This window comes from Desmodus rotundus, chromosome 1 (assembly GCF_022682495.2).
Source record: "Desmodus rotundus isolate HL8 chromosome 1, HLdesRot8A.1, whole genome shotgun sequence".
In the NCBI taxonomy this organism is placed as follows: domain Eukaryota; kingdom Metazoa; phylum Chordata; class Mammalia; order Chiroptera; family Phyllostomidae; genus Desmodus; species Desmodus rotundus.
Window position 1 is genome coordinate 171,615,029 of NC_071387.1, and position 22,349 is coordinate 171,637,377.

The 22,349-nt window shown below is 40.7% G+C and overlaps 1 protein-coding gene across 5 annotated transcripts in view; it reads right to left on the reverse strand.

Annotated features, from left to right (window-relative positions):
• Positions 1-22,349, reverse strand: part of MAST4 (microtubule associated serine/threonine kinase family member 4) — a 524,552-nt gene that overhangs the window by 229,508 nt on the left and 272,695 nt on the right. For 3 of the 5 annotated variants that reach the window (XM_053913119.2, XM_053913117.2, XM_053913116.2), the window contains exons 4-5: positions 20,988-21,019; positions 4,239-4,274 (exon numbers count right to left, since the gene is read on the reverse strand). In XM_053913119.2, the coding sequence (XP_053769094.1) occupies positions 4,239-4,274; positions 20,988-21,019 (68 nt within the window). The remainder of the gene's footprint in view (positions 1-4,238; positions 4,275-20,987; positions 21,020-22,349) is intronic. The other 2 variants (XM_053913123.2, XM_053913118.2) reach the window with 1 other exon arrangement.

A 22,349-nucleotide genomic window follows, 5' to 3' on the forward strand; every position in this document is an offset into this window, starting at 1 on the left:
GTTCCTACAAATGTGATCTTCTGCTCCATGGCTGGGTGTCTAAGAAGATGAAAATGAAGGGGCCTTAACAGATGTGGCGGAGACCTGGTCAGATAAATTGGAGGTTGGGAGACATGTGCTGTCCTAAATTGGAGGATGCTGAGGTGCCCTCCGGCCTGTGAATATTCTGCCCATTCTTACAAAATGTTCCACACGTCAGGATGGCATTAAAAAGAAATGCTTTGACTTTTTTTTCACTACTGAATACAGCTGCAATTATATTTAAAATATCTTTACTTTCCGCCGCGTTGACAGATTCACTTCACTTTTGAAGTTTCTATTCAATGCATTTCAATAGTCCTGTCCCTTTCTAAGAAATAGTAAGCTGGCCCTTAACAAATCCAATACTAGGAGGAAGGACCAATGCATTTTTTTACTTTTATTTGCAAACAGTTATTTCATTCATTAGAATTTCACTGTTAGCAGCAATGACAACAGAAAACTCAAGGAGATTCACATTTAAATATTTAGATGTATAAAAATATTGTGGGGATGAATAACTAGGGGGCAAATTTAATTGTGTCATTTGAAAAAGTCATCCTTTGATGTAACAATCTGGAAGTTAAATGCAGCTGGCAGTACAAGTCCCCAGCTCACAAGAGGTTTCCCAGAGGAGGCAGCTTTTTCCTCCTCAAGGCACAGTGAATACGGATCATTGACCACTGACCCAGTGGCTTCCTCTGAAAGAATGAAGCAGTCTCAACACATTTCTAAACGGCCAGAAGACCTGGCAGCAGACCCACCAAGTGCTTGGGTCACAATTACAGCTGATTTATAATTTCTATAATGACCCCAGGGAGGGCAGGTCCTCACTCCCAAAGAACTCCATCTTCTCTGGTAATTCTACATTTGACCACCGGCAGACCTGTTTAAAACTGAAGCAATCCGGAAGTCCCATGCTTGCAGGGGATCTCAAGTCGTCTCAAAGTTTTATTCTACCTCCTACGTGTAGTGGGCTTAACATATTCCAGTGGTGGAGCAAAATAAAGATGGGGAACTGTGAGATTATATTTTGGGACAATTTTAAGATAGTAACAAATACACAAAAGTTATATTTAACGAGGGTAACATTGTAACATGAACAAGAGGATAATATTAAATTAGAACAATGTAAAGAGAAGTTACATTTTGGCCAACTGTAAGCAACCTTCCCAAGTCTTAAACTGATGATGTGTAGAAAACATATACCTTGATTCAGCTTTGTTTCAGTTTTAGTTATAAGATTTTTTTTCATCTTTTAAATGTAAATATCACATAAGGTTGTTTTACTTCCATTTGATCTAGATTAAGGATACCTATGAATTAAGATGGGTTCCAGTTTACCTTATCTTATTAGGTCCAGAAAAGATATCCCTGGTCTTACAGAACATAGTATTTGGGGAGGTAATTCATTGTTTTTCAGTCAGTGCAGTTGTATCATCACTTGCTTAGTATATTCATGTTGAGCAGAGGGGCTCAACACAAGAGTTGATTCATTGAATTCAATGCATGTGATTATTTTTACCAGTGGTGCATTTTGGCCATCTCCCTCCTCGTTCCTCAAGTCTTGTGAGCATTATTTTAATTATTTGAATGCTTATGTCTTCCTAGTTTATCACTTCAAGTCCTCTGTAGTGACTTTTGCATGTGTTGCTACCCCGCAGCAACTAGAGTTCTTCTGGCTTCAAGAATAATAAAAATTTTTTAAAAATCTTGTTTATTGCCTGTAGATTCCTGTAGTCACTCCAACCTCAGTCACAGATGGTTGTGTTTGTTTGTTTTATAAAAGCTGAGCAGTTCTCTATCCTAATTGAAACAATTCTATCCTTCCAGAGTCTTTGAAATTGGGCAGCCCTGGAGCAAATTAAAGGCTTCAGCGTTTGACAGTGTTATAAAACAAACATTCCTTTATTATTAATTTTATGATACCTTTCTTTATTGTTTTTAAGTTCCTGCGATAGCCTACATATACTTAAAAACAATTTCACTTTAAGGTTAACACACATGCATAATTATATTTAAAATATACTCTATATCTTTTTATATTTATGTTTATCCCATCTGTCAGTTTTGATGATGATTAAAACTGGAGTGCAGGAAACACTATTTGAATTGACCAAAATACAGCTTATCTGGAAACATGACATGCCTTTTAGTTATTAGCACAATTCATTATGTTGTTTGTCACCTTTGCTGTAACATGATTGATTCTTGGCTTTTGGTAGGCTCAACTTGTCCAGTGCCTTTTGATTACCATTTCCTCTATCACTTAAATTCTCACTACCAGCCAGCAGAAGTGCCTTCAATATGGCTCATCGGTCCTTAATAGCTCATCCTCCATACACTATGGAAAGCATCCTTGTACTTTAGGGGGGAGGGGAAACCCTATTCAAACCAATAAAACTTTCCTATCCCAATCATGGTATCTGGTTACGTTCCAAAAAAAGTCTTGATGCCCTATAGTGGAAAGTAATATTAGAAACCAAAATTGGGGTATGGGGAGTACCTATAAGATGGTTTAATACGAGCATGGAATAGAGACCAGAAGGTAACTATTTATTACCTTCTTTAGAACAGAACAGAAAAATTATATTTGGTTTTGATTTAATAAAGATTATAGGTTCATATAGAAGGTTTACATTTAACTCTAAATTTACTAAGTCCTTTTTTGTTCTTAATGTGAATAAGTTTAATTAATTTCTTTATCTTTTCTAAATTATCATCTTTAACATTTATACACATACAAAAATGCCATAGCAATCCATTTATTTGAATTATAATATTGAAAGTACTAGGAATCTCATTTTTTAAAATGTAATTGTAATCTTTCCAAGTATATCATTCGAAAATAATCACAATACATTAATTATTCACCATTTCATTTTTGACTACAGAACAAATTAATGGTTTTATTTGTTTGTTTGTTTTCCTGAAACCAAGTGACCGTGGATAGAACCTACGTGGGGATGTCCCTGTGCTTCCACAAGCAAAACACAGCCCTCACGTGTACTTGGATACGTGTTCTTTGTCAGACAGCCACTACTGTTGCTCATTGCAGACAGGGCCAGCGTTGAGTGCCAATACTTCAGATGCTTTCAGGAAAACATAAAGGTATCTGTTACCTTAATATTACAGCAACTAAAGTTTCAAAAAAGCAATTAAGAATGTCAGTGAACCTGAATAAGTTACTACCACATTAACATGAATTTAAAATTAAGAGGTGTCTTTAAGAGTCCCAAACTGAGAAATATTAAATTTTTTGGTTCTATCGATCATATTGTTACATTACCTTTTATATTCAAAACATTTAAGAAAAAATTCCCCAAATTTAAGTTTTAAAAATTAATTTAGGAGAAAAAAATGAAAAAGTAAATGGTTAAAAACAACCATGAAAAGTATGAAAAGAAGACCAGTGAAGAGAGCTTCCCAGGCACCACAATTAACAGAAAGCCACTGCACTCAAAACAGAACGGTGTCGGCACAGAAACGATGGGTGGGGATCGGAACAGAGTCCAGAGATGACCCAAATGTATGTATGACGAGGTACCATTTCAGTGCTGTGGAAGTAAAGTTTTTTGTTATAACTTGGACCTAAGTAACTGGATATCCTTCTGTGGGGGAAATAAAGACTCCCACCTTAGAGCATGTATAAAATTTAAAACCAGAGTAAGATTTAATGTTTAAAAACTTGGGGAAGAAAATTTAAGAGAATATCTGGATGACCCTGTGATGGGCGGCACCACCCTGAGCAAAGCAGATCAAAAGCAATAAAAAAAGACAAACATTTTATTGACTAATAATATACAATTTTCACTTGGCAAAAGGCATTATACACAGAGACAAGAATTGGAAAGACAAACTTGTATTCATACAACAGGGTATTCACATTTCTAAAACACAATAAATAGCTCCTCGGAACTGTGAAACAAAAACACTACAATATAGATAAATGAGCAGTGGAAATGAACGTGAAATGAAGCAAAGAGAAATTCAAATGGACAATAAACATGTGAAAATATACTCAACATCAATGGTAGTGTAGAAAATGCAAATTAAAATAATGATCAACGATGATACGATTGGCAAGAATTAAAAGGAGCAATAGCATCCAATGCTGGTGAGAATATAGGAAATGGATGCTCTTATGTGCAAACATGACTTGCTATTCCTTTGGGGGAAATAATCTAGTAACATCTATTAAAATCAAAAAAAGCACATACCGTTTGACCAAGCAATTCCACTTCTGGGAATCTATCCTATAGAAAAAAAAAAAAGGACCAGTATGTAAGGATATCGGTACAAAAGTGTTATTGCAACATTGTTTGTAGGGGGGCAGAGGAAGGGAAAGGCTGGTAATAACATGAAAGACCATCCATGGAAAAATGGTTAAATGAAATGTGACATATCTGTAATACAGAATATTATATAATCATTAAAAAGAGGAAAAAGGACTCATGAACGCAGACAGCAGTGTGGTGACTGTGGGGAGGAGAAGGTGTAAGGGGACTAAATGGTAATGGAAAAAAATTAAAAATAAAAATAATAAAAGAAAAAGCAAAATAAAAAGAACGAGATGAACCTGACTGGAGGACGGACACTGTGAGGAAAGCAAACTGAAGCGTGAGTGCTGCCATCTCGCGCTGGAGCCGGCGGCAGTGGCCAGGGAGCCCTGCGCATGCGCCCGTGCCCCTGCAGGGAGGGTGGAAGCACACCAGGCGGACGGCGGCTCCCTAGAGTGGAGAGTGGACACGGGGACTGGAGGACATGAGGGTCATTTAGGGTCTCTTCATGCATCTTTGTGCTGTTTCACTGGTTACTGTGAGCTCCAGATTAATCTCATATTTGAAAAAATAGACATGTAAGACAAATAAGTAGCTTTTATTATTGGTAGTAGAGCAGTAGTGTTTCCAGACATTCATCTTTTGGTAAAATAGTCGATAAACAAATATTCCCTTCTCTGTTTATGCCAGTCACCACAGGGTTCATTTTTGATTGCTTGTCCGGCGTCCATCCCATCTCTCTCCCAAATGCGTATCAGCCGTGTGGTTTGGTGGAAATGACTCCACGCCATTCCCAGGGACTCCTGAATAATCCTAGCAAGTTCTGTCCACGGAAATACAAGTTGGAACCACTTACATAATTTAAAATTTTCTAGTAGTCAGAGTAAAAATTCTTTTTCAAAACAACAGGTCAAAGTAATTTTAATATGTATTTGTATTCCAACCCAATATATCCAACAATGCCATCATTTCTCATATAATTAATATACAAATTATTATTTATCTCTAATTCTACTTTTATCTCGATTTGGACTACCTACATTGTAAGAGCTCAACAGCCACGTGTGGCTGGTAGCTACCATCCTGGACAGCCCTGATCTGAGCCAAGGAGAATAATGCTAGAAGTGCTGCCATATTGAAAGGTGGACCCATAATTGAACAGGGCCCAATCAAAGGGAAATCCATAAAGGTGGGGGTGGGGAATGTTCTCCTGAGAAGGATGAACAAGAAAACAATGACCTGAAAACTGCTGGCAGCCGTCTAGGGGCCAGGGAGGAAGCCCCTGGTGTGACAAAGGGGAAACTGGGCCATGATATCAGTACTGACCTTCTGGGTCAGCCCCTGCAAGCAGCCTGCACTTGTCAGTTAGAGGAGCTGGTAAGTTCCCTTCATTTTGCTCTCAGCCACTATGAATCAGGCTTTCTACTGGACTTGTAACCGAAAGCATCCTAATTAATAAACTCATCTATGGACAATGCCATGTCCAAACAAACATTCTTCTTAACTGACTTAACTCAAATGGGCAACATTTATGTCACTTATTTGCAGATAAGCCATACTTTTGTTAAACCTTCTTTATTTGATTATATTTTTAGACAGTTTCTGGAAACATGCTTAAAGAAGATTTCTACAAATTACTGGTCATCCAAGGTAACAGCAACAATGGTTAAATGGTTAAATGAAATGTGATGTATCTGCAAAATGGAATTTCCATGGTCACCACACACAGAGTATTTCTCCTCAGCACAACACAGACATGAGGACCAGGGCAATCCCTGAGCTCCACCCTCGTCCCACCCTCTCTGGACCAAGGTTCCCCAACTCTGGCACCACCGACACTTTGGGTAAATGAGTCTTGGTTGTGGAGGGGGATGGTGTTTTCCTGTTTAACAGCATCCCTGGCCTCTGCCCTCTAGATAATAGGAGAGACCACACTCCCCAGTAGTTGTAACAATTAAAAATGTCTCTAGACATTGCCAAATGTCCCCTGAGGGGACAAAATCACCTATGGTTGACAATCACCATTCTAGACCAACAATCGGTTCAAAGGTACAATTGGCCTTTATTGTTTTATAAGACTCAGTCACTGTCACAATTTTTAAAGCTGATGTCACCCCTCCCTAACTGTCCCCTGCATCATAACCTTTTCAGACCTTGTGGTCCTCTTACCTAGCGAACAGGAACACCTGAGCTCACAGACCTGCGGTTACTGGGTCACACTCCTCTTCTAACCCGACTAAGCCGAGCCTGCACCGTCCACTGCAATTTTTCTTTCCAAAACAAACGTTGACTAGTTCTCTCTGACTTCAGCTTGAAATCATTACCTGAGCTGCTTGCAGAATTACCACCCAACCATTTCTCTTGGGCTTTTCTGAGGGAGTTTTTCTGACCAAGTGTTTGCTCATTTACAGTCACTCATTTCTCAACTCAGTCTCCCCAGCTGGGACACCCATCTCCTCCAGCAATGCCTTTGGGAGACAATTTTATCCCAGTGTCTCCACCCTGTATCAACTCACACATGATTCTCACTACTTTCTCTCTCAGACTGGAGTCTCATCAACCACTGGAAAATTCTTCAGTTTCCCAAACTGCTCCACACATGTAATGCAATTCCAGTAAAAACCTCAACAGATTTCTTTTGTAGAAACTGACAGAATGATTCCAAAATTAAAACCCAGAAGAGTCAAGAAAGAACTTTGAAAAAAAATGAACAAAGCTGGAGAACAACATTTTTACCTAAACTTACTATAAAACTTTAGTAATAGTCCAAACAGTGTGGTATCGATGTGAAGACAGACAAGTAGGTCAATGGGAGAGAAAAGAAAGTCTGTAAATAGACAGACACACAAATATATGGACAACTATTTTCAACAAAGGTGCAAAGTAATTGAGTGGAGAAAGGATAGTCTGTTCCATTAATGATGCTGGAACAAATAAGGAACTATACACAAGAACATGAACTTCAATCCTTACTTCACTCCATATACAAAATTAACCAAAATGAATCATAGACCTAACTGTAAAATTAAAACTATAAATCTTCTGGGGGGAAAAACACAGGAGTAAATTAGACTTCATCAAAACGTAAAACTTTTGCTCTCCAGCACATGCTGTAAAGAGACTGAAAATATAAGCCACAAGCTGGGAGAAAATTTATCAATCATGTATAGCAGTTTTATTTATAATAAACCTCTAAGCGATTCAAATGCCCACCAGCAAGTGAATAGATAATCAAACTATGATGTATCCACTTAATAGGATATTACTTAACAATAAAAAGTAACAAACTATCAACACATGCTGCAACATAGATTAATCTCAAAATAACTATGCTGAGTGAAATAACCCAGACTCCCAACAAAGTACAAACAGTGTCATTTCATGTATTTACAACTAGAAAATGCAAACTGATCTTTAGGTATGGAAAGTGTTAGTATTTGACTGGGCACGGGCTGGGGGAGAAGGAGCGATTATAAATTAACTGGTAAGAGGAGAAACTTCTGGGAAGGTGGACATTTCATTACCTTAATTGTGGTGGTAGTTTCACAGCTATATACGTATGTCAAAATTTATAAAATTGTGTGCCTTAAGTGCAGTTTACTGTATGACAATTATGCGTCAATAAAGCTGTTTTTTTAAAGAAGGGTGGGGGGAGTGTTGTTAGCCGTGGGGAAATGTTAACTGTAGACCGTGCAGAGCTCTGCCACTCCTGGGGCAGCTGAAGTTGGCTCAAGCTCCGTGGAATTTCATGAGGGGATGCTGTTTCACGTGTTTGTTTGGTTGGTTTGCTGTTTAAATTCTGCTATGCACTAACACATAGAGAATTCACAGCACCTGGGTATTCGACAGAGCACAGCCTTGGTGATATGAAATTGTAGATAAAAGGTGTGTGTTGGGCAGGGAGAGACAAGGTAGAGCCTCGGGGAGCACCAATTTCAACCATCTTTGCTTTAATTCTCCTCTTAACTATCTCCCAAGATAACCATCACCATCACCGTCGCTACTGTGACCTTGAAGATACTCTGCGACCAACATCTATCAGAAAAAAAAAATTAGATTAAAGCCAAGTGGCCTGAATTCTCAAAGACTGTGATTGACATGCTGTTAACCAGATGTTTGATGACAAAAATTTTCCCTGTGATTCTATCAGAATCAAGTACATTTACATACAAATTGGTAATACCTTGGAATCCCACTTAAAAAAAGCCACGATTGTTCCCCTAACAGATGAAACCTGTATACTGATCTATTAACTTCATTTCAGTATATAACATCAAGTGCATGTTTAAAGTATGCTTCTTTGCTTCCAAGGGCTTCTTTAATCCACAAGGTCTGGTTTTAGCGTTTAAACTAATTTATCCTAGACATATAAAACCTTCTGCTTATTCTCCCAGATAATTGATTCTTGATTTGCTAAGCTTCTAAACATGATGCCTTATACCCTGAAATACGAAACCCCTGGTGAACTCACTCACGTGCCCCATGCAGAGCAAATTCTGTTTAGTGCCTCAGCAGAGAGGCCAAGGGGAGCTGAGAAAAGGAGCAGAATGCGCCCTCCCTTTGTCCTCCTGCCAGCCCCAGGGAAGGACCCTACTGTCCTTTGCAGTAAACATTATCATTTGTTCCACAGCAGCTACGCGAGGATGTCATATGGTGCCAGCTCCTCAAAGCAAATACCCTCCTCAGCTTTCAAAAAATAAAAATAAATCCAAGAGATAACCTCTGCCTCATACCACCACCACCAGTAACAATAAAAGACCGCGCTGGAAAAGCAGGATTTAGCGAGCGCTCTGCACTCCCTACTGATGTCACTATCAGGTTAATCCCATTGGTCTCTATGACACAGCCAAGCTAGACATCATTTTCCTGAGCAATAAAGAGCACAAAGCATATGCCAAGCTAACACATACCTAATAGGGTAAGAACACCTTCACATAACATCTACCAAATATGCAAATATTTCCTGACAGGAGAATTTATAATTCTAGAACACAGGCATTTAAAAATCTTTCTGTCAATGGAATATGCATATCTGTATTTCTTATCATTAGGGTTTTCATTCTTAAAACAGTAAAATGTATCCTTCTGCACTAAGTCAAACTGATGCCACCTATTTCCACAGGCAAATAAAATCCATGGAATACACTGAATAAAACTGCGTCCTCTCCTGCACTTGTGTTTACAGAACTGCCTGCATGAAGCCCCTATGGTACTAGTCAGAAGTCACCTGGGTGCTGTGTGAGGGGAAGTGGGGCCCGGAAGGCCCTGGGGAGGCCAAGTGTAGAGTTCCTGGCGTGTGCTGTGGGCACGATGTACGTTCCAACACAGAAGCGTGTGTCTTCAGCCTCATTCTGGAAGTGGTGACTTTACATAACAACGTGGTAAAAGACAATGCATGTGTATTCAGGTGAAAGAAAGGGCCCACCCAAATTCTCAGAGTGAAGCCCCTATTGCAGAAAAGCAGAGCAGGAAACCCTGAAATAATTTTACCCCAGCCGTTTAGGTCTGACAGGGGGCTGCCTTGGAGTGAAAGGGCAGGCGGTTGAATTCTCAGGTGTGAGAGCAGCAGAGAGTGTCTTTGTCTGAGCAAACTCAGTGTCCTGGTAGTGCCGGTGTGAGACACTGAGTTCTTCCCTTTGGGTTCAGGTTTAAGTGTGCACACTCTTAAGAAGAGGTGGTGGCCACGCTGTTCAAAATGTTCAAAGAAACCACGACAAGCTTAGTGAAGTCAAGCACAATCAGTGGAATGTACCCTTTTTCTGGCCCACACTGTGGATGTCAATGCCAAAATTCCTGTCATTATAGTACAAAATGCACCCACACACATGCTAGCGAATGTTCTCTTTCTAACAAAATAGACTTGCCCTTGAGAAGCAAAAGTTGCTTTCCAATTCCTGATGGGTAGAAACCCTAAACTCCCAGTTATTGTTCATGGTCAGCAGGCAAGTCTCGAATCCTCTGAATTGTGAGTTCCTCACTTATCAGGCAAATGTATTTTTCATCAGATTTCTGTTAAGGGTTCTTCCAGCTTTGAAATCTTATGATTCACATTTTCCACATGGACATTTATAAAATCCTACTTCATTTTCCTCGATATCTGTCTGTCTCAAAACACAGTTTCAAGAGGTGACCTGTCTACTCTGCTGGGAAGGATGGGCAGGCCTAAGGTGATGAATTCCTCTGGGAGAGGGGCCACTGAGCGCAGCCTGGTCTCTCACAGCCCGGGGACACAGGGCCAGAACCCGCGCTGACCATGGAGGGGTGCAAGTGGAAGACCTACCCAGGAGCATGGGTTCAACTGCCCTCTTGAACACCGCCCCACTGACGGAAGGTTTGGTAAACAAACAGCCCCCAGAAAAAGCCGTGGGAATGATCTGCCTTTTAAGGGAACTTCTTCAGCCTAAGTTGCAGTCTTTTTCCTAACTCTACAGGACAGAAATAAGGCGGGGGGGGGGGGGGAGGAGGTGCTTAATTCCCAGTATGCTTTTTTTAACAAAACACTTACAATGTTTTATTTGCTTAACAAAATACTGTATGCCAAGCATTGTCAGAAACACTTTACAAATATTAACTAATATTAATCCTCAAAACACTCCAGGACAGAATAGTACCCCCATTTTACAGATGAAAGAGCTAAGACAGAGAGGTTAAGTAGCTTTCTGAAGGTCACACGGCTGACAGATGACAGATACGTGATTGGAACCAGGCAGGGCGGCTACTGTGCCCTGCTTTGCAGTGCTGACTGAGTGACAGACGTGGGGAGGAGGCTTTCCTGAGAAACCACAGGCGGCTGCCTGCTTCAGAGGGCCGCCCTGTCCAAGCCGTGCTGAGAGGACTGCGCACTAAAAGCTCTGCACAAATTCCTGTTTGACTCAGGTTGGCTAAAAGGTTATTCTAGTAAATAGGAGATAGAGAACTTCCCCTCGTGCCCTTGCTCACTGAGACGCCCACTTTCTTACCACACACATGGTAAGCTCTTAACTGGGGGTGCCGTTTTGGATTCACCTTGAGAATTGGTTGAAAGCCCACAGGCCTCTGGCTTCCCCTGCCTCTGCCCCCAACACACACGCTCAGCTTCTGCTTTGCTCTTCCAAGTGTGTTTGGAAATGCACGGATTCTGGTAAAGCTCCCTAGGTAACCAAGCCCCCCTTCCCCTGAAGCAAACTAAGGTCTTCCTACAATTGTCAAAGGTGTGATCAATCCTTCATTGTTTCTCTCTCTCAGATCGGCTGGCAGGGAAGATGAATGTGGGCCTGGTAAGGGATCCAGCAAATTCGTTCCAAACCCCACACTGCCTGTTCGATGAATATATAAATGCAATTGACATTCTTTCACAGTCCAAAATCCTCTCTTTACTCTCAGGATATATTACACCATCCTCTTTTTATATAAACATGCCACTTTAAATGCTAATTCAGACGTAACACTCAATTTTTTTCTTTGTGTTTTCTTTTTCTGTGTTTCTAACATTCAAAATGACATTGGACTTCTGTTTGGCTTTGACATTGGATATTTGGAATTCTTAGTTCAATATTTGTGGGGGTGGGAGGGAAGAAGATACTATGAAGAAGACTAAATTTATTTTTAAACTCATCCAAATACGGTTTACATGTTCTTTACTTTGTTTGAATTAAGCTCTTCCCCTCTCTTTCAGGAAATGTTGCCTTCATCTTGCTGAAAATTTCATAAATCGAACAACTCAGTTGTCAAACCAAGGTGACTCCCTCTCCTTGCATTCTGGAAATGGCCTCACTTCACTCCCACCACCTCCCTCAACAGTTCATCAAGGTAGTAGGGTATTCCGGCTGAAACACAATCGGCCTGAATGACTTCCTTTTTTTAAAATACACAAACCTATGTATGTCAACCCAAGCCTATTCAGTGACATAAGAGGTCACCTCCTGTCTTGTCTCAAAATGAAGAATTCCAACCTAGGAAACACCCTAACCCACTGCGGTGCATTCAGTATATCCACAGTAAGACAAGCTATCCTCCACGTCCAGCAGGCCCGGCTGCACCCAGCGGTTTCTCGGAATCCCCAGGTTCCTTTGCCTCTTAGTCCCAACAGCTCGTTGACAAAATCTGCTTACTCTGCTGCTCACTCTCATCTTCCAGCCCATACCTGAACACCCTTTCCAGCCCCTGCCCAAGAAGGTCAAAATTAGAAAGAAGTGAAATAAGTTTATCACCCTTGTCATACATTTCTCAATTTACATATGTGGCAAAATGGGTCTCCACAGCTGCTCCCCTCTCTGCTAGCCATGCCTCCCACTGGCCTGCAGAAGCATCCCTTTAATGATGGCCTTTGGCTGTGCTAAATGCGGCTCCGTGACACCGGCCCAAAGGCATGCCCATTGCAGCGGGACAGTGAAGAGAACACATCTTTAAGAGGTAAGTGAATTTCTAGTACTGGGATGTCTGGCACTGTGGTGGGTGTGTTTAAGATGCCTGCCTTCTTTCTGGACAGGGAGGTGAACTGCCCTGCAGACCTGAATACATTGCAAGCCAGGACACCCCTACCCTACTGATTCCAGGGCCGGCCCTACGAGACCACAACCACTTTCAGAATAATAATGAGGAAAGGGTGAAGGAGAAGGAGCACAACTCCAGAGAGAGAGATGGCTCCTAGATACTAGTATTCTTGCTAGAGCAACACATTAAAATAAGCCAAGGGGATTCCTAAATTACATTTTAGTAATTTCAGTACTCCCAGCAATTCGTCAGCATGCAGAAAGACATTTTCCCAGGACTTCTGTGCACCCAAGTTGCTGCTTCTGCTTTGGGTGCCTGCCACTGGATACCCTTTAAACTGGGTACGGCCAAAAAACAAAAGTCAAGAAATTGACCAAGCGTCAGTCACTGTTTCTACTGAAATAAAGAGACAGTTGCTGAGCGCTGTCTGGAACCCAGGCCTACAGGGCCTGTGGAATGGCGCTCTCATGCTCACAATTGAGAGATGTAGAAGAAAGGCCATTCTAAGCAGCAAGGAGGATTTACTTGCTGAGAACAGATAGTGCAAGTTTTCTTCCCTGAGTAGAGAAATCTGAAAGATCATTAAAAAGTAAGACTGGAGGAGGCAAGGGAGCTGGCCCCAGCCAGTTTCCGGCTTCCCTCTCCAGGGAGTCCCAAGAAAAGAGAAGCTCCCTCTGTCCTGCAGAGCCGTTTATTTGGGCAATTAACAAAACGCAAAGGGGTCCCTTGTGAATGAAGGGTAGCTGCCAGGGACACCACAGTTCCGCTCTTACCCACCCATTAAGTCACACCTCAGGCTTTCAGACTTTTCCCACTTTCCCTGCCTGAAAACAAACACCCCCCAGAGAGTTTTTCCACTTAAAATGTCATTTCAGGACCCAAGTTCTAAATAAGAGACAGGCTAGATAAGGGACCCAGAAATCTATTAGCACCTTCATGAATATGAACAGTTTGGAGATTGGCTCTTAAGGAAAAATCAAAATCAAGAGGGCAGATGTGTTCCACCGTGAACTGAAAGCGAGAAGGACTGAGCTGGGCTGCTCCTGGTCCTCAGGCAGCGGATGCTGGGATAGGAACTAGAGAGAAAAAGCATGCAGCTCACTCTGCTGGGAAGCTCACCATCTAGTGGGGGAGGCAGACTTGTAAACAATCTACAAACATCTACACTGTGTGCTCACCCTATTGGCCACCTTGTGGGAAACAAAGAATCGTTAGAGCCATTTCTGTTAAAAGGCCAAAACTTCAGAACAACAAATCAAGGTCTACAGCTAAAGGCCCCACTGCACCACCAGATAGGCTGGCCTGGCAGCTGCCTCATGTCCTCCACCTGCAGTTCATCAGTGCATCACAAAGCACTTCAGGAGTTCCGAAATTTATCGCCATAAATTTCCCCGTGATTTTGGCACAAACAGACAGGGACTTGCCATAGCAGCTACTCCAAATACTGTGAAATTTTTCTTCAAATTATTTTGTCTCCATAGATATTTGGTTAAAACAGTTAGAGTTCTACCTTCATGTCATTACTGAGCATTTTAAATACAAAATGTAGAGAGTAGATTATAAACACCCATGAACAACACACCACCACATTCACGATATACATGAAGCTTTCTGTAGGGCTTTCTCAGACTCCATTTCATTCATTCCCTCCACTGCTGAGTGAGCTTTATTGTAAAATTGCTTCCCATGAATGTTTTTTTTTTAAGATTTTGTTTATTTATTTTAAGAGAGAGGGGAAGGGAAGGAGAAAGACAGGGAGAGAAACATCAATGTGGGGTTGCCTCTCGAGTGCACCCAACTGGGGACCTGGCCTGCAACCCAGGCTCCTGCCCTGACTGGGAATCGAACTGGTGACCCTTTGGTTCATAGGCTGGCACTTAGTCCACTGAGTCACACCAGCCAGTGTCCCATGAATGTTTTTACACTTTTACTGTAAATGTTTGTGTTCGGAAATAATACTGTTGGTGGTGAGAATGGCACCAGGTGTTAGACTGGTGGGGTCAGACAGGATCTTGGTTTGGCAACCTCGGTACTTGAGTGCTGGCTGGGAGAGAATTCAGAGCCAAGACTCAAACTATAAGGGAAAGTTTATTTAGAAAGTCAGAGAGGTAGAAGAAGTGAGCTACAGAATATATGGGCTCAGGAAGCAAGTTACAGAGGCAAAAGAAGGGCCCTTGGATCTTAGGCGAAAGACAGAAGGGTGAAGGTAATGTGTCTAGGGGAAGAAGAAGGGAGTGGGAAAAGTATGGGCATACTTCCTGGAGGGAGAGCATGCTGGTTCCTCTGTCCTAAGGGCTTTTAAGGGTGGAGATTTTAGGGGAGGCCCCAGGGGAAGATCTCAACAGGATATTCATCAATTTCCCAGGTGTGTCCATTCAGAGTCCTGGTCTCCACTAATTGGTTGGCACCAGGGCAGGAGGTCATTAGCAAATGCCATGCAGTCAGCCATGACATCACTGGTCTGGTTAGCTGCTATTCTGGGTCTGGAGCTGAAACGCAGCTGAGGCCTGGTGTATTTGATGTGGGTCAGAATCTCATTGCCCTGGGGGCTTCATGCTTAAGGGCTCTTCCCCAGCCCCTTTGTCTGCTCCACTCTAACGGGGTCTAACCCACATGACTAGCAACACGCCAGGGGAGGAAAGGTCAGGAAAGTCCAAACCATGACCCACATGGCCAGTGATATGGAAGGTCAGGGGGTCTAAACCAAATGACCAGAGATATGCTAGGGGAGGGAAGGCTACTCTGGGGGCAAGGTCCTTGGTTCCCCAGTTCTGGCCATTGCTAGGCACCTGGCTTTCTGCCCAGGTGACCTTCTGTACCTGGCCCATCATCCTTGCTCTGCTCATGTCTGTGTAACTGCCTACCACAAAATAATATCTTGCTTTGCATATTTTTAAATTTTATAATGTAAATACTATCTGATACCTGGAATATGCTTTCAACTCTGCTCAGCATTCTATTTTTTAAAATATATTTTATTGATTATGCTATCCCATTTTCCCCCTTTTATTCCCCTCCACCCTGCACACCCCCTCCCACCCACATTCCCCCCCTTTAGCTCATGTCCATGGGTCATACATATAAGTTCTTTGGCTTTTACATTTCCTATACTATTCTTACCCTCCCCCCGTCTCTTTTCTACCTACCATTTATGCTACTTATTCTCTGTACCTTTTCCTCCTCTCTCCCCATCCCACTCCCTGATGATAACCCTCCATGTGATCTCCATTTCTGTGGTGTTGTTTCTGTTCTAGTTGTTGGCTTAGTTTGCTTTTGTTTTTGTTTTAGGTGTGGTTGTTAATAACTGTGAGTTTGCTGTCATTTCACTGTTCCTATTTTTTTATCTTCTTTTTCTTAGATAAATCCCTTTAACATTTCATATAATAAGGGCTTGGTGATGAGGAACTCCTTTAACTTGACCATATCTGAGAAGCACTTTATCTTCCCTTCCATTCTAAATGATAGCTTTGCTGGATACAGTAATCTTGGATGTAGGGCCTTGCCTTTCATGACTTGGAATACTTCTTGCCAGCCCCTTCTTGCCTGTAAGGTCTCTTTGGAAAAATCAGCTGATGGTCTTATGGGAAGACCTTTGTAAGTAACTGTCTCCTTTTCTCTTGCTGCTTCTAAGATTCTCTCCTTCTGTTTTATCTTGGGGAATGTAATTATGATGTGCCTTGGTGTGTTCCTCCGTGGGTCCAGCTTCTTTGGGACTGTCTGAGCTGCCTGGACTTCCTGGAAGTCTATTTCCTTTGCCAGACTGGGGAAGTTCTCCTTCATTATTTGTTCAAATAAGTTTTCAATTTTTTGTTCTTTCTCTTCTCCTTCTGGCACCCCTATAATTCGGATGTTGGAACGTTTCAAGATGTCCTGGAGGTTCCTAAGCCTCTCCTCATTTTTCCGAATTCTTGTTTCTTCATTCTTTTCTGGTTGGATGTTTCTTTCTTCCTTCTGGTCCACACTGTTGATTTGAGTTCCAGTTTCCTTCCCATCACTATTGGTTCCCTGTACATTTTCCTTTATTTCACTTAGCATAGCCTTCATTTTTTCATCTAATTTGAGACCAAATTCAACCAATTCTGTGAGCATCCTGATTACCAGTGTTTTAAACTGTGCATCTGATAGGTTGGCTATCTCTTTGTTGCTTAGTTGTATTTTTTCTGGAGCTTTGATCTGTTCTTTCATTTGGGCCTTTTTTTTTTTTTGTCTCAGCATGCCTGTTATGTTAGGGGCGGAGCCTTAGGTGTTCACCAGGGCAGGGCAACTCACCTCGCTGGGCTGTGGTGCTGTATGTGGGGGAGGGGTTCAAGAGCAAACAATGGCACTTGCTCTGCTCTCTTCTGGATTTCAGTCACTCCCTCTGCTACCCACAATCAAATTGGGCCATTCTGGTGCTGATTCCTGAGGGGTGGGCTTGTGCACGGTCTAGGCCCCTGTGGGTCTCTCCAACAAACTCTCCTGTGAGGCTGGGAGTTTCTCCTGCTGCTGCCTCAACCCCCACAGGTGTTTTCAGTGGCTTGAGGCTTTATTTCCCCATGCTGGAGCCCTGGGTTGAGCAGTCTGTTTGGCTCCCCAGTTGTTCCTCCCGGTTTATCTGCACATGAATGAGGGACCACCCGCTCCACAATCCACCAGCTCGCTGGGTCTGCCAGCCGCCGCCTTGCCGCGAGTCCTCTCTGCCTGGCTGCCCATTTCCACCTCTCCTACTGGTCTGGATGAATGTTTCTTCTTTAACTCCTTGGTTGTCAGACTTCCATACAGTTCGATTTACTGTCAGTTCTGGTTGTTTCTGTTTTTAAATTGTTGTTATCCTTCTTTTGGTTGTTCGAAGAAGCACAGTGTGTCTACCTATGCCTCTATTTTTGATAGTTACATATCCTCTTGTAATGAGTATCCTTTTGTTTATACGTATACTCTTGTTCATTCATTCTACCTGCTGTATAGTATTTCATTATATAAATATATCATGATTTATCCATACATTGTGACAGGTAGCTGAAAGGAAGGGTTGCGAAAAGTATGGCAACTTCAGTTCCACTGAAAAAGAGAGAAAAAGTGCCGAAAGAATCTGGAATCAAGAGCCTTGGCAAATGGCTAAATTCCTCTTTGAAAGGAATAAAAGAACTAGCCCAAAACCAGCTATCCAGGGAGACAGAACAGAGATGCAGTCTGGGGCCTTGAGGTTGGTGATGGGCTGGCAGGCCTCTGGAAAACTGATCTGGGGTCACTTGGTTATTCAGTAACATCTTGTCTGGAAAGCAGGTCCCTTGACTTCTCTTGTCTGCTGCCCTTTGCACCATAAAAAAAATGTTCATGATCATTGCCTTTGCAACCTTTTAAGTCATATATGAAATAATACAGACTTCAAATTAGTTCTTGAGAAAATGATCAAAAATTATAAATCAGTGGGCACCTGACATACTTTTTTCCTAAATAGAATATGGTTTGCTTTTTTATGCTTTTAATTAGTAATAAAAAGAAAAGCCTATTTTCTGTGTTCTTTTTTTAAAAGCTTTAAGATATATAACTATTATGTTTTTATATGATTCCAGATATAAAATTACCTTTACGCTTATTAAAAATAATACTAAATGGCTCTGGCTGGTGTGGCTCAGTAGATTAAGTACCAGACTGCAAAGCTAAGGGTTGGTGGTTCGGTTCCCAGTCAGGGCACATGCCTGGGTTGTGGGCCAGGTCCCCAGTAGGGGGTATGCAAGGGGCAAGCACACATTGGTGTTTCTCGTCCTCTCTTTCTCCCTTCCTTCCCCTCTCTCTAAAAATAAATAAATAAAATCTTTAAAAATACTAAATGTTTTTAATCTGAAAAATTCATGTGTCTCAATGATGTGAATGCATTTAAAAAATATTGCCTTTCTAAACATACATATTATAAGTGGCAGATACAAAAAAATCAGGTGCCTCTTGGAAGCTCACAGCCTTTCTGGAGGTAGATACCCTGTGACAAGTTCAATCACATCACTATGAAACCAAAGGCAGAGAGGGAACTTCGCGCTGGGCAGTTGCTCACAGTTAACATGGAAAGAAGATTCAACAGAACATCGGGATCAAATCGTCAGTCTTTCTGGGGGAAGGTACAGAGAGAGCTGAAAGCATGTATGCAGTAAATAAACTGAGGACATGTCAGCAGGCTTAATCATCAGGTGCCATTGCGTTGGCTAGCATCAATACCTAATAAAGTCACACTTGTGCCCTTCTTCATTCAGTTTGTATTAAAAATCATTCTAGCATTTATTTTTAAAAGTATTTTCTTTTTCTTAAAGTCATAAAGAACCTTGAGTGAGGAGAGTAATTACTGGAGTCTGTATGTGGTCACGGAAAATGCTGAGTGGTGGTTAAGGCCCAGAACATCTATATCATACATCATTAATTCTTTTGGGAATATTTGTATTTAATAGAAAATACAAAATAGCATGCTTATTTTGGGTTTGCTTCACTAAGAAGCATTAAATTCTCCACTAACCAAAAGTGTAGATTTCTGTTGACATATATACTGTGCTTTATTCCCATCATCTGATTTTATTAGGAAGAAGTTTTTAAATGGCTTAAATGTAATTCTAACTTTCTCATACTGAGTATTCAAAGCATGGACTCCAAACAAACCTAGGCCATCATTCGTTGTTGTTTTTTTTAAATAAAGATTCATACTCTCAAGTAGAGAGATTTACATATTTTCTTTATATTCCCCCCACCAACTCGTGAGTGTAGGTTAACATTAAGAAAATCGAGACTTACACAAGTACAAAAGGAGATTTGGCCCTTACATAGATATGGGGAATCTAATTTGCTAATTAATATTACCTTAATAACTTATAGAAAACATACTAATTCAGAAACTGAGAACAACATGTGATCTATATAAAAGCTTAAAGGAAGATTTGACTGAAGTCTTAAAGTTTTCAAATAAAGTATAAAAGACAAACTTAGGATGCTTTAAACATTATATAAAACTATAAGGAAAAAGATTTTTTCTTTAAAAATATTTCATGTAGTGTTACTTATTTTTCTTGCTTATTACTATTCATAATGGGAAATATCAAAAAGTTTGGAATTTCCAAGTCTAGGCAAAAGAGTCCTCATCAAGATTCAGAAGGTGGCAAATTTTTTATTCTAAGGGTATCTCTTTGGCAAATTATTGGGCCATTAAATGCCTAGTACACAGGTATATAAGGTAGGAGCTGGTGAAAACTTATCTAGGCACATTCTCCAGGAATAATAATTATCTGGTGTCCTTCCAGCAGTCTAAATTTGTTTTTTTTTTAAAGTAGGAACTAAATGGATAGTAATGAAATGTTCATGGTTAATGAAGTTTTGGCTCCAAGATGCAAAGGCTGAAATTTTCCAAAATCTAATCAATGGAACAGATTTTATCTTCCAACAGCCACCATATATGTTTCTAATTCTCTGAGTTGAGCTTGCATTCACTAATGTTGAACATTATACTTGTTTTTTAAAAAGGACATTGCCCCATCCGGTACACTCTTCAACATATATCAGAGACCAAATCCAAGTATCTGTAGACCAGCCTTCATGCAGTACTCATTGATAACAAATCTACCCTAAGCTTAGTGGGTATTAAAGGCAATTAATTTCATTCTGCAACTTGCCAATGAAAAATAACTAAGATTTACGCAGACAAGAGGTTGACAGGCCCTATAAAGATAGCAAGTCAACGTTGTAAATCTGCTCCTTAAACACAAGAGCATTCATTACCGGATCAGTCCAGTAAGACCCAGTCTAATGGTACAAAGTTCAGCTGACTCAAAATCTCCTTAATTTAAATGCAAACTATTGATATACCGTTACTCTGCATAAAATCCATAGCATAAAGAACACTCACAGATTCCCAGATCATAATTCCTGATTCAGATCAATTTGCACTATCTGCAAACCAAATAATATTTTTCCTTGTTTACATAGTAGAAGTTTTAAATTTAAATTAAGATTCCCCCAGGAATAAACATGCATTTTGGTTTACAATGCCAATAAGGAAGAAAATCCTAGATATTTCCCTCAAGTTATCTTGAAATTATTAATATTTGACATTTATAAATAAGAGCACTTTTTGGTTTTCCTCATTTGGTTGATTATCATTAATCTTCCATTTGCTACTAAAAGCCTAACAAGTGAGGAAATAATCACATTAAAAACTGCAACCCCCCCCCCAAAAAAAAAAGGAAACAAAATTGTGCTACTTACAAACTTCCTCTTCTGGGAAGACTCAGCTCCTTCTGCAAAAGAAAAAACACAGAAGATATATATGAGGACCTGCTTAGCCTCAGCCTACTAGGACAGTAAGTGGATAATGGAAAATGTTTTGTCCTTCCTTATGCCTAATTTGACATTTTCTTTACTGAACTAATTTTAATGTCCCAATTTTATGCTGAATCCCCCCTTATATTGTTCATTTTATACAATGTATTTAAGGTACAAACACAGTTTATCTAAATTCCAGAGCAGAAAGAACATCACTCCCCGCACAGCAATGACGGTAAAATACTGAGTTGAGTTACATGGCCTTGTAATTGAGCATAAGGAAAATCTGAGGAACCAGAGCAGAAAAATTGTTGTGGGATTTTAATTAAATAAAAGATGAAATGAACAGGTCAGTTAAAGCAGATTATTTGCCCCCAACAGAAATAGACTCATGCAAAACATTGTGCCTATCAAAGATTATACTTTTTTTTTAAATAAAGCAAAAGGGTTCTTTCTGGTGTTATTTTTTTAAAACAAATGTGAATTATGAGTTAGGATACTTAAGAGGAGGTTAATAAACTTCTAAACAGGTCACCGGACAGCAACAACAATTAATAGAGTGCTTCGCAGTTTTTATAGGGTGCTCTCACGCCTATCTCAAACTAAGACCATTATCTACCCACCTGTAGAGGGGCTGTGGGGAAAAAAAGAAAAGAGAAGAAACAGGCAAACAAGCCAAACACACACACACAAAGGACACAGAAGTCCCTCCACCCACTAATGCAGTTTTCAAAGCCAGGCAGTACTCAAGAATGATTACTTGATGACAATAATTAAAGAATAGGAAGCAATGAGTCATTGGGCTATTTAAACTCAAAAAGAACACACTATAAATTCTAAAGACTTCACTAAATTCGATTTTTCATTCCATAATTATAATTTATTTTATCTGCCTCCCAGGAGCTCAAGCATTATCTTTGGAAAGGTTTGCCCCCTCCGCTTCAAACTCACCTCCCTGTCCCCTATTTTTATGGGCTCCTTCAATGTCTATCAGGAAAGTAGCCTCAGCAGATCGTACTTCTCAACAGCGCTACTTGCTCCAGCGTGGCTCATTGGAAACGGCCTCAGCTGCAGGCCAAAGGGGAGGATGCTGCTACAGACAGGGGCCTGGCTTACTCACTGGCAAATATATTTTGATACAAAGTTATAATAATCATATCACTGTTTAATTGCAAGACGAAACAATCAACAATTTTAGGAACAGAGTATCCTTTTCCCTTCTCCTGCTAGTTTTTCTTTTTCTTCCAAGTCCTGCAAGGTTCCTTGGTGAAATGCTTTCTCTTCTTTGTTGTTTTGTTATGCTCC